The 14,644-nt window shown below is 37.2% G+C and overlaps 1 protein-coding gene across 1 annotated transcript in view; it reads left to right on the forward strand.

Annotated features, from left to right (window-relative positions):
• The window catches only part of LOC104514011 (histone deacetylase 9-like), a gene marked incomplete at its 5' end in the record, with an annotated part of 135,785 nt that overhangs the window by 75,198 nt on the left and 45,943 nt on the right, over positions 1-14,644 (forward strand). The window contains one exon of the mRNA XM_010157528.1: positions 4,926-5,044. Within this exon, the coding sequence (XP_010155830.1) occupies positions 4,926-5,044 (119 nt within the window). The remainder of the gene's footprint in view (positions 1-4,925; positions 5,045-14,644) is intronic.

Here is a 14,644-nt window from a genome sequence, read left to right on the forward strand (position 1 = left end):
CCAACACAGCAAAAGAATTGTAGCCGTTTGTATCAGCTTCACTTTCTTCGGACATTTCCAGCTCTGTGTGATGGTACTTGCAGAGTCATTTCTGGGTTGGGTACTTCTCTGCAATCTCTTCTGGGAGAACATATGTTTGGGAGCATCCTAACCATGTGCTTTAAATGTACAAAAATAGAATGGAAGAAGAAAGGAGCAGAGTCCCTTGGTAGAATCTCTTTAATGTCTTGCATCTGATGTTCAGATTGGTGGGGAGGATCACATGCCTGATGTTTTCTCTAGGACTACACCCAACTGGAAGCCATCCCTTGGCTTCTCTGCAGACAGCAGCATACCCAAATGGAACATATTAATTCTTTGGGGAAATCTCCTTAGTGGGACAAAAAAGGAATCTTTTCAGCTTCCCAGACACATGCTCTGTTCCCAGTACCATCAGACTTAAAGAAGGATCTGCACTACCTTGGTCTGGAGGACATAGTTTCATTGTAACTTAAAGGTTTAATATGGATAAATAACCTCTGTGATCCAGCTGCTCAACCGTCAGACTTTGACATGTTTATTAATGAAAACATGAGAAAAGAAAGAAGCAGTCAGCCAGGCAAGATGCCCCTGTAATTCTGCTGTCATCATTAGGTGAATATGGTATACCAAATATTTATGCTTCTATATGATTCAGGATCACAGAAAATAAATATCTTTCATATGTTTTATTTTCTTTGGAGAATGGAGTAGAGAAGAGTGTGAGTCATGGTGGAAGAATAAAATTCACTTTTCTGACAAAAACTACGCATTTTGTTGGAGAAGCATCCTAGAATTAACTTCTGTTTGCTGATAACACCTGCAGCCCAACTGGCCAGAAGCCAAATCATATTTCTTACTCCTGATGTGCATATGACAACAACTGTTCCTGCCTAGGTCTGAGTGCAAGCTGCCTGTACACCCGTGCAAAGGATTTCTGATGAGCAGAGGTTTGACTCTTTACACCGTAACAAATCCTGCCAGCTGCAGCCTGACTTGTGAGTGTAGGGCTGGCCTGAGGAATCTGGGAAGGTTAACATGAATATCTATTAGTGTATGACCAATGCTAGTTGTATGCTTAAAAAAAAAAAAAAAAAAAGAAACAAAACCCCCACATATTTTCTGTTATGTTCTGACTCAGAAGATTCTGTTCTTAGGCAACTGAGGAGCAAAGTGCTATAGTTATGGAGCCCTTGAGGAGTCAGTTGATGAATGACACCTCTTTCTTACACCTTGCTGTGCCCTCCAGAGTGTAGATGAGATGGGAAAGGAGCAAGATACAGGATCTAATGTATTTTTACTCCCAAGAGACTGGGAAAGGTCAGGAATTGCCCCTGCCTGTCCAACCATCCTCACTTTCCTGAGGTAAGAGAAGCCTGTTTATGGGGGAGAATTGAGCTTCACACTACTTTTGGGTAGAAAAAAGGGATGGAATTCAGTGCTTTTTGTAGGCTTTCTTTACAGCTGCCAACCTCAAAACATTATTCTAAAGGCAGTTATTCAGGAATATGCTGAAGCCTGAGAGGTTACAAACACCTGCCATCCTGGTGAAACGGAGTCCATATTTTAAAATGTATGTATATGATTCCTTATAGAACTTCTTAAGATAGAAAATTATCTGTCGCTTTTGTGAAGGAATTTACATGTGTGTTTTGTGTCACAAAGGAGTTCCTGCCAAGGTAGGACAAAGGTTAGAGAGGTCCTGTCTACACAAAGTCTAAAACAAAATGCCATGACGTTTTCCAGACATTAAACCACTCTTCTCTGACCAGAGATCTCATAGTAGTTATTCAAAAGAGGAGCAACTTTAAATGCCTATTTGTTAATGTAGAGTAAGACTGGGTTGGAGATTTAGTAACTAGAGGTCTATATGGTCCTCTCTGCAACTGAGAGACTTGTGATTGTCATCTTTTTGAAAGACCAAATAGTCTTGGCTGTTGTAACAAGGACTCTTAGGTCTTATTTTAGCCATGTGAATTCAGGTAATACTAAAAGCAGCAACAGAACAGTGCATTCTAAATGCTACCTCCAGTTACTATCCTTATAGCCTTCTCCTTAATTTAGCTGAGATTCCTATGTATCATTTCTGGAGAAATTTATGAATATGCTGCTATTTCCTGTTCAGTACTATTAAAGATGTTGTTAATAGCTATTCCTGGTGCTTTGTGTTGAAAGAACTTGCTCTCAGTATTTAATAATTTTACTAATGGTACCCAGTGTGGCTGGGAATTTTTATGTCAGACATATTTATTTGACAAAATTTTTGAAGAAACTGTGGCTAAACAATTTTTGCTGCTCCTAAGAATGAGATTAAGGGTCAAATGCATTGTTTTGCCCAAGTTATAAAAAAATTAGCTGACATCTTTACGCTTTCGAGCAAGGTCTTGAAATGTGGTAGACGTGTGGTAGATTTTCTCAATGTTCCCAATTATAAGACTTTCAAAAATCTCATTCTGCGTTAGCCTGGTTAGGTTTGTTAGTGCTCAGCAACTTGAGCTTCCAGAACTTTTGTCTGCACTGAACACACTCCATCCTCTGACTCCTGAGCATTGTCAATGCCATACTCCGTGGTGCTGCCACTTTATATGACATGAAGAAATAAAAAACAGAGCCTGACTTGAATTTGAGGAAATGTGAATGGAGAGGAGGAGGGCAAAAGCTCAAGCGGCTGGAAATTGGGAGGGTTCTCCATAGAATCCCTCCTTCTTTCAGTGTATAAGATATATGGTGCTGTGGGGACAGATCAAGATGCATATCAGCCACAGTTCTCACCACTTATCAGGATCCGTGCCACATGTGTTGCAGACATGGGGAAGTTTGGGAAGTATGTGTTGCTTCAGCCAATGAACATATAATTAGAGTGTCAGAAGGTATGTACATACAAAAGATAAAATGTGATTGCATAGGAGATCTTTATTCCTGGTATTGTTCCCTAACTTCGTGTAGATTAGCCTGTAAACATGTTCAGTCACTGTAGTGTCTAATGTAATTATTCATGTTGTACTTTGTGTGTTATATACTCATACATCAGGGAAGTATAGGAGAACGACCTAGATGAGAAGTAATGTGACCTCCCACCTCAAGGCCATGCCAGCTTGAACCTGTAGCAAGCTTGGTGGTTATTTGTTTTACCTATTATAAAAAACTCAAAGAGATGAAGACTCTTCAATTTTCCTAAATATTATATTTAAATTATTATCTATCCTTACTGTTAAAAGCTTTTTCCAGTGTGAACTACAGATTTCCTTCTGCAACTAGTACATGTCCTATCCACAGTGGAAATGCAGAACAGGTTATTTTTCTTCTTGCAACTATCACTTATGTATTCATGGGCTTTTATCATGGGTACTCTCATGTTATGTGAATCAAATAATTTCTCCACTTAGGTCACATATTTTAGAATTTTTTTCTTTCCTTTTTTTTTTCAAGTTTGTCTAGGTCCTTCTTCAAATGCAATGCTCAGTACTGGAATCCATGCTTCAGCAGAGGCCTACTAATAAGATGTAAAAAAAGGAGTATTTCACAAATTGCATCACTTTGCTTGCAGACATTCATGATGCAATTTCAGCTGACTCTATCTTTTTTTTCTAATGTAAAACAATATTTATTGAAATGCTGTATTTCCTGAAAAAGACTTTTTACTTAGTCCAATTTCTTCTTTACTCTGACTAACAAGTAAAAGGAAGTCTTTCCTAAAATTGAAATTACCTTTGAGGAAATCAGAACAAAATAAATTTTATAGAACACGGATCAAAATCAAAACTAAAGAAAAACCTAAGGAGTTGTTAAAATGTTATTAATATGCTTTTTTTCCCCCCAGAAAACCTTAATCTTTCAGCAAAAAAAACATGATCTCTTTGGCCCAAGTTGGTTAAATAATGAATAAATAAATACTGAACTAAGACATATAGTATTACACATGCGCAAAACTGATCTTCAGATTTTGACCAGTGTACACCAATTGGGGTTCCCTTGAGTTTATATGTTTGGAAATGAGCATACATTTGTGTGTTTGCCTTTTAATGTTAGTCATGTCCCCTTGAATTAGTGGAGTCATTACAGGGTCAGTTTTTCGCATTAGTGTAAAAGCCATCCTGACACCTTCCTTTCATAAAGTCAGCCTGAAAAGGCATCTGTGAGTGCAGAATGCAGGGTTTTATCTTCTCCTTCAACACATATTTAATGCTTTGAGTTTGGAGAAGAGCGAAAACAAAGCAAAAAAATATCCCCATGGAAGTTTGTCAAGGAAGGGGTTAAAAAAGTGGAATCTTTGTGACTGTGAAGGGCTGAATTATCTTCCTGACACCAGCAGGGGTTGCTGTCACTAGTTTGTGGTTGTCACATTCCTGTTATGCTTGACCTTGGAAAGGCTTGACAACATAGTCTGGATTTGATTAAGGGAATTTCATGTTTTTCCTTTGCTAGAGTCACCCCCCACCTCGACAAACATTTAAAAATGTTAAGAAGAAGAAAAAAAAAGTTTGGAAAGCAAACATTTTCCCAAAAGAAATTTATAGTTCAAATTTACACCAAGTTCACACTAACTGGAGCAGTCCGGGTTTCCACTCAGGCTTTGAGTGCTCTCTGTAAACCATTAGTCACTTCCCTGGAAGAGGCAGCTTTTTATAGGCAGCAGGATAAAACAGGCACAGATGTGTGTGTAATATTAGAGGCTTTCACATGTACCTGCTTTTTTTATTCCCTCAATGGTAGAAAACTAAAAAGAGTGACTTAGAAAGAAATTGATTGAAGCTTTGGACTTTGTTTGGTTTTGGACAGCTACCATGAAGATTGGTTTAAGTAAAAGAAAATACTTTGTGCTGTGGATTTTTGAGATTGTGGCAATTTATATCATGAAGATAGAAGTTGTGTTAATTTTTAACAGGTTGGGTTTTTTCACTCTGCAGGACTGTGATTATGCCAGCTGCCAATGAGTTTGATCCAGAGATTGTCCTGGTGTCAGCGGGATTCGATGCTGTGGAAGGCCATGACCCTCCGCTGGGCGGGTACAAAGTCACAGCTAAATGTAGGTATCATCATAAGGGGCATGTTTCTCAGTTGGTACTTTTTCCAGTTAGCTACCTTAATTTAAATCCAGCTTACGTCCATATTCCTATTTTGTGAGATGACACCTGTGTCATCGAGGGCAGGGACTGTCCATCAGTTAATACTGAGATGTCCATGGAGCTGCAGGTCTCGCCCAGCTCGCGGACACGAACGTGTTAGAAACACGTGGTGTGGAAACGAACGTGTTAGAATTTCTGGCTCACTCTCTTCTGTTCCTCTTGGAATTTTTGTCTTGGTTTTTTTAAAGTATTACTTTTTTGGCATTCAAATAACATTTTAGAGGTCTCATGCTTTACAATAGGCCCCATTTTCCAAATGCTGGAGCAAGTTTTTTCTCTTTAAATATGTATTGGAGATTTTAGACTTTGGAGGCCTAAGACAATCTCATATTGCTCTTTTGTTATTGTAATATTTTCAGCTCAATGGCATTAATCCTGAATTACATCAGTGTTCATGAAGGCCAAAATTTTCTAAAAGACTACTCTGTTGGGTCTCAATGTTTGGATGTCCATTTCAGTCCTCCAAAATGTGTGCTTATGGCAGAGATTTAATAGTTTCTCAAAGACAGGTCTGCCTGAGGTGTCTCACATGTAGCACTGAGAAGTCACTAGCTCTTATTGTGGCCAAACCAATTCTGAGCCTGGGATGTTAAGCGAGGCTGTGTAATGTACAGTAATGTGCACTGTAACGTTGCTATTTATAAATTGCTCTCCATGAAACAACACAAAATCGTTTCCCAATGCAATGCTGTGAATAATTTTCTTCAGTATATATACTTTTCTTCAGTATATCTCAAGAAATACCATAATAACACTTAAATATTTATTAAAAATGGATCTCTGCTGCTAATCACAAATGCCTTGGGAAAAGTCTGGAGAAGACAGTGAGACCTAATGGCATTTAACACACTACACAATTGAAATCAAACAGATGAAGGATTTTGTCCTTCTGACCTCTGCCTTTTGTTACAGGTCAGTAGAACGAAGTTGGTGCTTACCTCAGGAGGCACAGGGAAGAGACACCTTTTTTTTTTTTTTTTTTTACCTGCATGCTGCACAGGCTCCCCTGAATACCAATGATGAAAGGATAGATGGAGAGCTGACATGAGTGGCCATAGTAGCATGCTGTGTAAAGTGAGCCTGCAGAGAGCAGTGGAAGGACCTACCCAAAGACACTCACACAAGTGTTAATGCACAAGTGGATTGGAAAGGCAACATCCCTGTGGCTGCAAATAAGGCGTATTGAGTTTTAGCACAGATTTCAGGTTAATGCAGTGGTTGCACTAGAGAGGAAAGAAACAGCAGACTGTATGTGTATTTGAGTGTCACTTATCTTCGTATTATAATTTTTAGTAAGATATTGTGCATGAAGGAGCCCTTTGTAAGAGGTTTACTAATTATTTTTTTCCATAAGTATGGTTCCTGATCAGAGGCACCATTCCATGAGCTTTTGTGGTAGGGAGATGAACTTCCAACCAGTACAAATTACCTATTTTGTTGAAAAGCATTTTATAATTATCTGGTTTTGGCAGCTAAGAATGCATGTTACACGTCACATGCTCCAATAAGATGCTCTGGCATACGTGACGTTCTAGCATAATAGCTTCAGAAACTTAAGTAGAAATTGCAATTATATTCCTATTTTCCTCTCAGTTTAGACTGAATTTCATCCTGACAGCAGAGAAAAATTATTTGATATTGGAATCAGTGTTAGTTTTCATTCATGAAAAGAGTTAATTAACTCTTCAGAACTTTTTTTAAAAACCGATATCTTAGTATATTTTTTAATGTAAAAGGCTGCAACCTACAAGTTGCACATGTGTCTGTAAGCAAAAATAGGTGATTTACAGTAGGTGTCTCTTGTTTAAATTAAGGGGAAAGCCAAGATAGACCCAGATAATGATCATGCACCTGAGGGATGAATATAGCCTTTTGTACAGAGCCAAAGGAATTTATTATTTCCCCAAACCAAAATTCTCCACATTCCACCATACTATTTTAGAACATATCATACTATACGTGGTATGTAGAAAAATGGACAGCTTATTAAAAAAATAATAAAGTCCAAAGAGAAATATTCATATTAAAGACTAAAAATAAATATCCATGCAAATTTTTAATATAATTGATTTGTAATAATTAGAAATTATGCTCAAAATAAGTGAATGCAAAGGAAAGTTTAATCTGTAAATATTCCTTCTTTCTAAATCTTTAGCACTTTGCGTACACTTAATACATTGAATTTTCTGATTTCTATGATCCAATACACACTTTACAGGTATAAATTAGGAAAAGATTGCCATCAAAAGAAAGAATATGGGTCCTCAGCTACCAACCTTGCTGTTGAAGAGAGATAGGAAGAAACTAGATACTTGATAAGGAATTATTTATGTCTTTGCTTCACAGTACAGTCAAAGAGAAAAAAATTAAATGTATTAACCAAACAGAATTCCCAAGTCATAAAGTAAAAACCATGGGATTAGATATCAGATTGAACTAATTATAGCCCTGGAGTAACCTTATAGCAAGAACTTACGTGAAGAAAAAAATTGGTCTACTAAATCTACACAGTTTGGGAGGTGTAAATTACAACCTGCTTTAACCCAGCTTTTTTTTTTTTTTTTTTTTTTTTCTTCCTTGCCATTTTATACCAATTGGTGATAACTATGTTGACATGCAATCTGATTTATTGAGGAGTTGCCTCTTCTGACTAGTGAATAAACACACCAGCAACAAAATAGTTATATATATATATTTTTGCAGTTGATTTTAAATGCATGGATCTGATGTGCATGTCAAAATTTCTCACACTGAGGTGACCCTCAGCTCCTCTAGAAGCATGTTTGATGGAAGAAGGCCAACTGAGATCAGTGATGATAGAAGAGCTAGGAGATGTCTCACTGATCTCCAGTCCCATTAAGTAACAAAATCACTAATGGTCTTTTTCCACTGAAAAAATAGATGTTTTTTTAAAAAAGGATTGGAAAGGAAGTTTCATTCTTTCCTTTCTTATTGCACTTTTCAAATCACTTTCCATAAGTAGATCTTTGCCTCCAACAGCCTTTGCAATTTGTCCTTGTTTGTTGATTTTTTGAGGAAAAATATTTTCACTAAACTAATAAATATTTAACTAACTTTTACCTGTCCCCAAAACAGATTTCTTTTTGGAGCAATGCAAAATTGAGAATGAGCATTAACTAAAATGTTTCAACTCCTACTTTGAAAATTTCACAGGCACATTTTCTTTTTGTTTTGTTTTTTCTTATTCTTTGTTCCAATCCACTTTCTTAGTGACATGCTACCATTTCAGAAGGTAATGAACACATACACATCTTGAAACATACACTCAACCTATGTGCATAAACTTTGTGCTGGTTTTTATATTCTGTTAAGAAAAAGAAATGGTCTTCAAAGAGTTGACATGACTGGTGGCATATGGCAGAACTTTCTGCTGCTGGGAAGCTCTCAGGCATTTGGTACCAACTGTATTGCCAATATCTTAGTAAGAAAAGGCAAGTTTTATCAACAACAATGTTTATAAGACCATGTAGCGTAATTAGGAACAGTAGGTATGCTTTTGAATGCACAACCACTTTGTCCTGAATATCTTCCCCAAAAAAGGGGTTGTGCCTGAAAAGGTGTTTCTTTTTTCAAATATACCCTTTTTTTTTCTTATGAAGATATTACCTCCACTGACAAACTCTGCCTTGCCTATGTCCTTATGCTATGATAACTGCACCAGGTTTAACATCAAAAAGCAAAACAAGCGAGTCACAGGGTACACTAAACCTTTCTAGTAGTCCTCTTGGGCCAAGGTGTTGCAGAGTTATAGGTGCCAAATCCTGTTCAGGAGCTTCTCCATCTCCTGGTAGGGTCTGGTTCAAATTGTCAGGGATATTCAAGCAATTTATATCTGATTTTACTTTTTATGGCCCCTCTCTTATGACTCAAGCTTAACTTCATTAGCCAAAATAACAGAGTATCTTTCTTATTTCCAAGTCCACCTTTAGTATTGGCATAGCTCTGTCCATGTTGCTTGGTTAAACTGGTTCCCCAAGCTGTGTGGAGAAGGTGGATGCAGCAGCAGGCACTCTGACACACTACTGACTTATGCAGGGTAACTACTGATTCTCTGAGATCCTTTTGTTAGGATCAGGGACAATAAATGTGCTTTAATTTTACTGTAAAAGATAATCAGATAAGAGAAAAACATGCCTCAGTTCCTGAAAAGGATAATATTTCCTTTTTATTACTAGCAATGTATTTTTTTCTTCAATAAAGTAAAAGATAAAATATCACAACGATATATAATGTATTATAAAAACAGTGTATCAAATCCACTTTTTATACTGAAGTAGTAAAAATTGTATTGGCAATAAAGTATAAGAAAAATAATGGGGGAAGAAATATAGGGAATAAAGGGATTTTATATTTTAGAATAGTGAGGAGATGCCTAAAGAGTATGAATCCACTCCTCCATCTTACCCTGATGATGCTTAGGTGAAATTAATGAATATAAAGCTGATATACTCTGTATCTTACCTCACAGTTAATATTTACAACCTCTGCTAAAATGCATTGTATTATCACACCATTTGAATTTTGTACAGGGGACAGGTCTGAAAAAGAGCTGCCAGATCTGGTCATAAATCTGCAAGTTGTTAGATCTTGTAAGGGCACTGTTTTTAAATTTAGCTCTGCTGACTGAAGTTCTCCCTGTAACATTATCCTGAGGTGAAGGACTTTCTCTTTGGTTTATAGAGCAGCCCTTAGAATAATGCTTGCATTAAAGTCACTGAGATCACTTTACTGTTCAAGTAAATTTTGTACATAATTACTCATTAAATGGTGACCATTCCATATAAAGAATAAAGTAAATAGAAAGGTGTCAAGCAAGAGTGAAGATTTTTTTTTCAGGGTACTTACTTTCTGAAGCATTTAGTTTGTTAAGGTCTATGGTGGTTTACTGGAGTTTTCTTGTTGTTTTACTCTCTTATTCCAAAGATGCTGTTTGACTCCAGACTGCAAAATAAGATCAGCAATTAGCAGTCTGAAAAGATAACACAGCAGAGGCATTTAAAGAGTAAAAGATATTTTGTCAGTTTGGATACCTGTCTACTGCTATGACAAACTTATGATGCAAGGTTGATCCAGTGTCTAGAATATAACTGACTCTATCTAAGCTGATTTACAACTTTTAAAGTTTTTATTTGAGAAAATTAACTCTCTTAACCTACCAAAAGCTGCATTATGCTGTGATACACTCCATTCAAGTGGGACCAGTGAAAATACTGCTAAAGCCACAGTTTCCCTCTTCAAGAGCCCTCGGCACGTAGGGCTTAGAGTACTTCACTGTAACAGTGCACAGTCTGTCATATTAATCACAGCAGAGGAAATAATTAATGCTCTATACCGTTTATTTCCAAAGGACATGCCAGCCTCAGCAGTAGAAATTAATGTGCTGACTTACATGTAGCCTACAGGTTGGCTGTCAAGGAATCTCTTGGCTGGTAGTACTAACTAGTACTTAGAACCATAGAATGGTTCATAGAATTCCTTACAAGTACACAGTACATAGAAACATAGAATCATACTTCTGAGAATACAAGAGCAACCAGATGGAACTTGGGTGCCTGTCCTGTTGGTTTCTGCTTTGCCCTTCATATTTCAGTTCCAACTTCCCATAGGGAGCAATGATCTTTGATAACAAAAAATCCTTTTTGATATCAAAAATCCTTTTGTTAAGGTCTCTGAGTTTAGCATATAATGCTATAAAAAGATAAAATACCTAGCATCTGGGGACAAGCATATTCAGAATAAAGTGCACAGTTTTAAGAATGAGATGACTGATCTACGAAAAAAATGTTCTAGCATGATGTATTTGCCATCACTGGAAGGCTTTAACTGAGACATAAATAGATGGCTTACAACATCCTTACAAATAGGTATATCATAGCACACTCACACATTAGAGGCTTCATGCAAGAATCACTTAATGAAGTTTCTCTTCAATGACCAGTATTTTCTTGAGTCTTCACAATTATCCTATTGTATCGTGGATTTCCTTTCAATTTCCCACTACATGTCATGTATAGAAACAGACCAAAGGAAAATGCTAGAACTGCATATCACTGGATTCAAATGTAGAACTGATCTGGGTCCAAGCATGGTGCTTCAGATATGTTTCAAAGAAAAGGTTTCCTGTGTACCAGCCTCACTGTTTCTAAAAGATCCTATGTGACTATTCTGAGTATTTCAAGTACTACAAATGATATATTTTTGTTGTGTATTTTTCCTGTACTTAATTTCTAAACAAATTCTCCAAATAATATTTTCACAATCCACTGGACAGTACCTTGGACTGACTGTGATGTCTTTGGGGAGGGACTATACTTTCTTGTGACTAACTCACAGACTACCCTGACACGTGACTCTGAAAAAGAGTCCCAAATACTGGGGCTAATGTAATAAGTAGATGTCAAACGAAGGAAGGCAAAAAGAGACCATGCATATTGACAGTTGACTAAACAGAGTAGTAGTTTTGGCTTGATAGCTGTTTAAACACAATTCAAGTCTCTAAAAATAGCATGGCAGGCTTTTATGATGCCATGTCTAATCTCTTCACAAGCAAGAAAGTCTTTTTGACCCATCTATCAGCACAAGAAGCTATGATCTTGGAAAGTCTGGCACTAACTGCTTCAGAGTGCAGTTCCAGTAGATGATATGAGCTGCTCCAACAGCTCATTGCCATAAGAGTGGTTGTATGAACCTTCCCCTTCTGAATTTTCCATTACTTACTTTGCACAGGCTCTGGTTCTTGTCAGATATCTCTGTAAATACATGCAGCATTAACTCATCAACCCATCAGAAGACTTAATCAACCAAAAAAGTGGACAGATTTCTGTTGGGCTATGAAGGTGAATCAGATTATAGAGGAACCAATGTATGCCACAGCTGGTGATGGGTGGGGGGTGGGGAGTAGAGAAAGGGAGAGATGGAGTAGGACACCTTTTGGTAGCAGAAAGCTGTTAAATTAACTCCATTGCCACAGCTGCCTTCTTGTCTGAGTTCTCCTGAGTTCAGGGATTTGATTTTAGTTAACATAATTTGGTTATCTTTGTGGTACTGGAGGTGATAAGATGGTTATCTAGCCAGATAGATCTTGAGCTTTTGACTCAGAGCTAAAAGCACTGGAGGTGGGGGTAGAGGAATGGTCATTCATACAGTTTTTCACAGGGCAGTCTCCTGATTCATATCAGAAATTTTCCTTTTGTTCCTTTTGTCTCTTGGAAACTACAGGGTACCCAGTGACTGGCAGCAAAAAACATAGCATTAAGACTTTACTTACAGTTCTTCACTTTGGAAAGCAATTTTAGATTTTCTCTAGGGTGATTTCTTGAATACTAATTGAATAGCTACTTGGTACAATACAAAAGGCAGTAAAATAGATGACAAGTTCATTGGTGACCTACTCTCAGACAGGAGTAATTCTCATAGGATTTGCTGGGAGAAGGAAAGCATTTTGATTTCTTTTTCCTCCTAGCCCACAGCAGTGGTTGCCATAGTATCTCCTATGGCTTGGGCATGGCCATTGGATTGTCCAGCCTCCCAAGTCACATTATGCTGCATATACTCCTATATTTATGCTCCTTAAATTTGCTTTTGCACTGCAAATATCAGTGAATAATTTGCCAGCATCTCCAGGATCTTGTACATTATTGACATTTACACTATATTTACATTTAAGAATATGAAATGCAGAAAATTCCAGAAATCCTGTTCTGTGGGGAGGAGTAGTTTATTGGCTTGTGTGAATAATGAGCAGAGATTGGAATTCACTGTGCAAAATTGGCATCCTTGCCAGGATGTAACACAGTAAAAGGCAAAGGCAAAGGTAAGGATAAGAGGTTAAGTCACCTTTTTTTTTTTTTAGATTTCCATTTAAAGAAGGGATTAATGCTTGGAGAAATACAGAAAAAAAAATATGAATGGATAATTTTAATGTTGGGTTGAGGAATCTGCCTTCACGTGCTGTCAAGTAAGCATGTGTCAATGGCTTGGACTGGGTTTGAACTGAGAAACAGATCAGTGAACAATTCACCTGATGTACTGAGGCCAGGGAAATCTTCGTCTTCAGACTTCGGGGCTCTCTTATCTAACTGAATGTGTATTTTAAAAACATCTAAAGGATTCAGACATCTTAGCACTGATTTTGTTATTGCCTAGGGTTTTTAATGACTGTCTAGTTAACTGTTGTGCCTTCCACAAAGGGTCTACCTAAGCAGGAGTTGAGAGCAATTAGAAATATTAATAAATAAGGGCGGATTTGACCTGCTCTTTCACTTAGCCTTTCTTTCTGTAAATCAGCCAGGAGAGATTTCCATTTTCCACTCCTACTTCTGCCCCACAAACAGAAGATGTGTCTGCTGGCTAGTTAACTACCTCGTGCAAGTGAAAAACCACCTGTATACTATGTTCCAGATACACGGTGCCGATCCATCTGCAGAATTCATCAGGTGCCAGTTCCTTGATTTAGGGCAGTTACTGGGGACAGGGCAGAGGATAGATTACAATGGAAAAAAAGAGGATCTAGAGAAGCATTAAGAATTATTTTCCTTTTTCAATCATCTTCCCTTATCTCTTCACCTACCTCTTGTTATTTTTAATTTCATGCTACAGTATTGACATTGCCTAATGATAATAACTGATGTGAAGGGTGCAAAAGGTAAAAATGGTGGAATCTTCTCTCAGTTTCGAAGTTTAAACTTAGGAAATCTTTTTCTTTATTGAAACCAAACCACTCATTTAGTAGAAGAAAGAAAACTAGAATAATTTTTTTGTTTAAGCAGTATTAAACTTGTCAGATTACAATTTGAATACAGCAAAATAAATATAAGTTTTTAGGGCCATTTTGAAACTAACGGAGCTTGACACAGTGTTCAGCAACTTGCATGTGCCTTTCACAGGATTGGGTCCTGAGAGAAAATTGTTGAAAGACATCTCCAAATGTGGATTTCTCCATAACAAAGTGTCTGATCTTTTATAGCATCGTTGCATTGGGAATTAGGCTTGTCTTTGGGAATTTGTAAAGTCTTTAGTAGAAGAGCATGATTTATGTCTTAGAATTTAACTATTCTCTGTAATAAATAGAAATGTGCCACAAGTATTTACTTTGTTGCGCCATGGGAAAATTTTTAACATATTGTTCACAGCTTCAGAATGCTATAAAAGAAGACATGTAATTTGCAGACGGGACTATCCTTTGTGATTTCTAACCGATATATTTGATTAATATCTTTCAAAAGAGACACCAGCCAAAATGTTTACATCTCATTAGGCAGAGAAGAAGGGAGCACACACAATTTTGATTATGAGCTTGGATGGTTCATTTCTTTGGATTTCACATCTCTACTACTTAAAGCGGACTGTAACTTTAAGATGTTATCTCTTGCCTGCGCAAATAAACAGCCAGTTATGCTTTTTATGGTGGGTAGTTCTCAAACCAACAGGGGATTAGAAGATATTAGCTGGAGTTTGTGGTTCCCTGCTGCAATGTCACA

This window comes from Eurypyga helias, unplaced genomic scaffold (genome assembly GCF_000690775.1).
Source record: "Eurypyga helias isolate BGI_N326 unplaced genomic scaffold, ASM69077v1 scaffold13778, whole genome shotgun sequence".
Lineage (NCBI taxonomy): Eukaryota > Metazoa > Chordata > Aves > Eurypygiformes > Eurypygidae > Eurypyga > Eurypyga helias.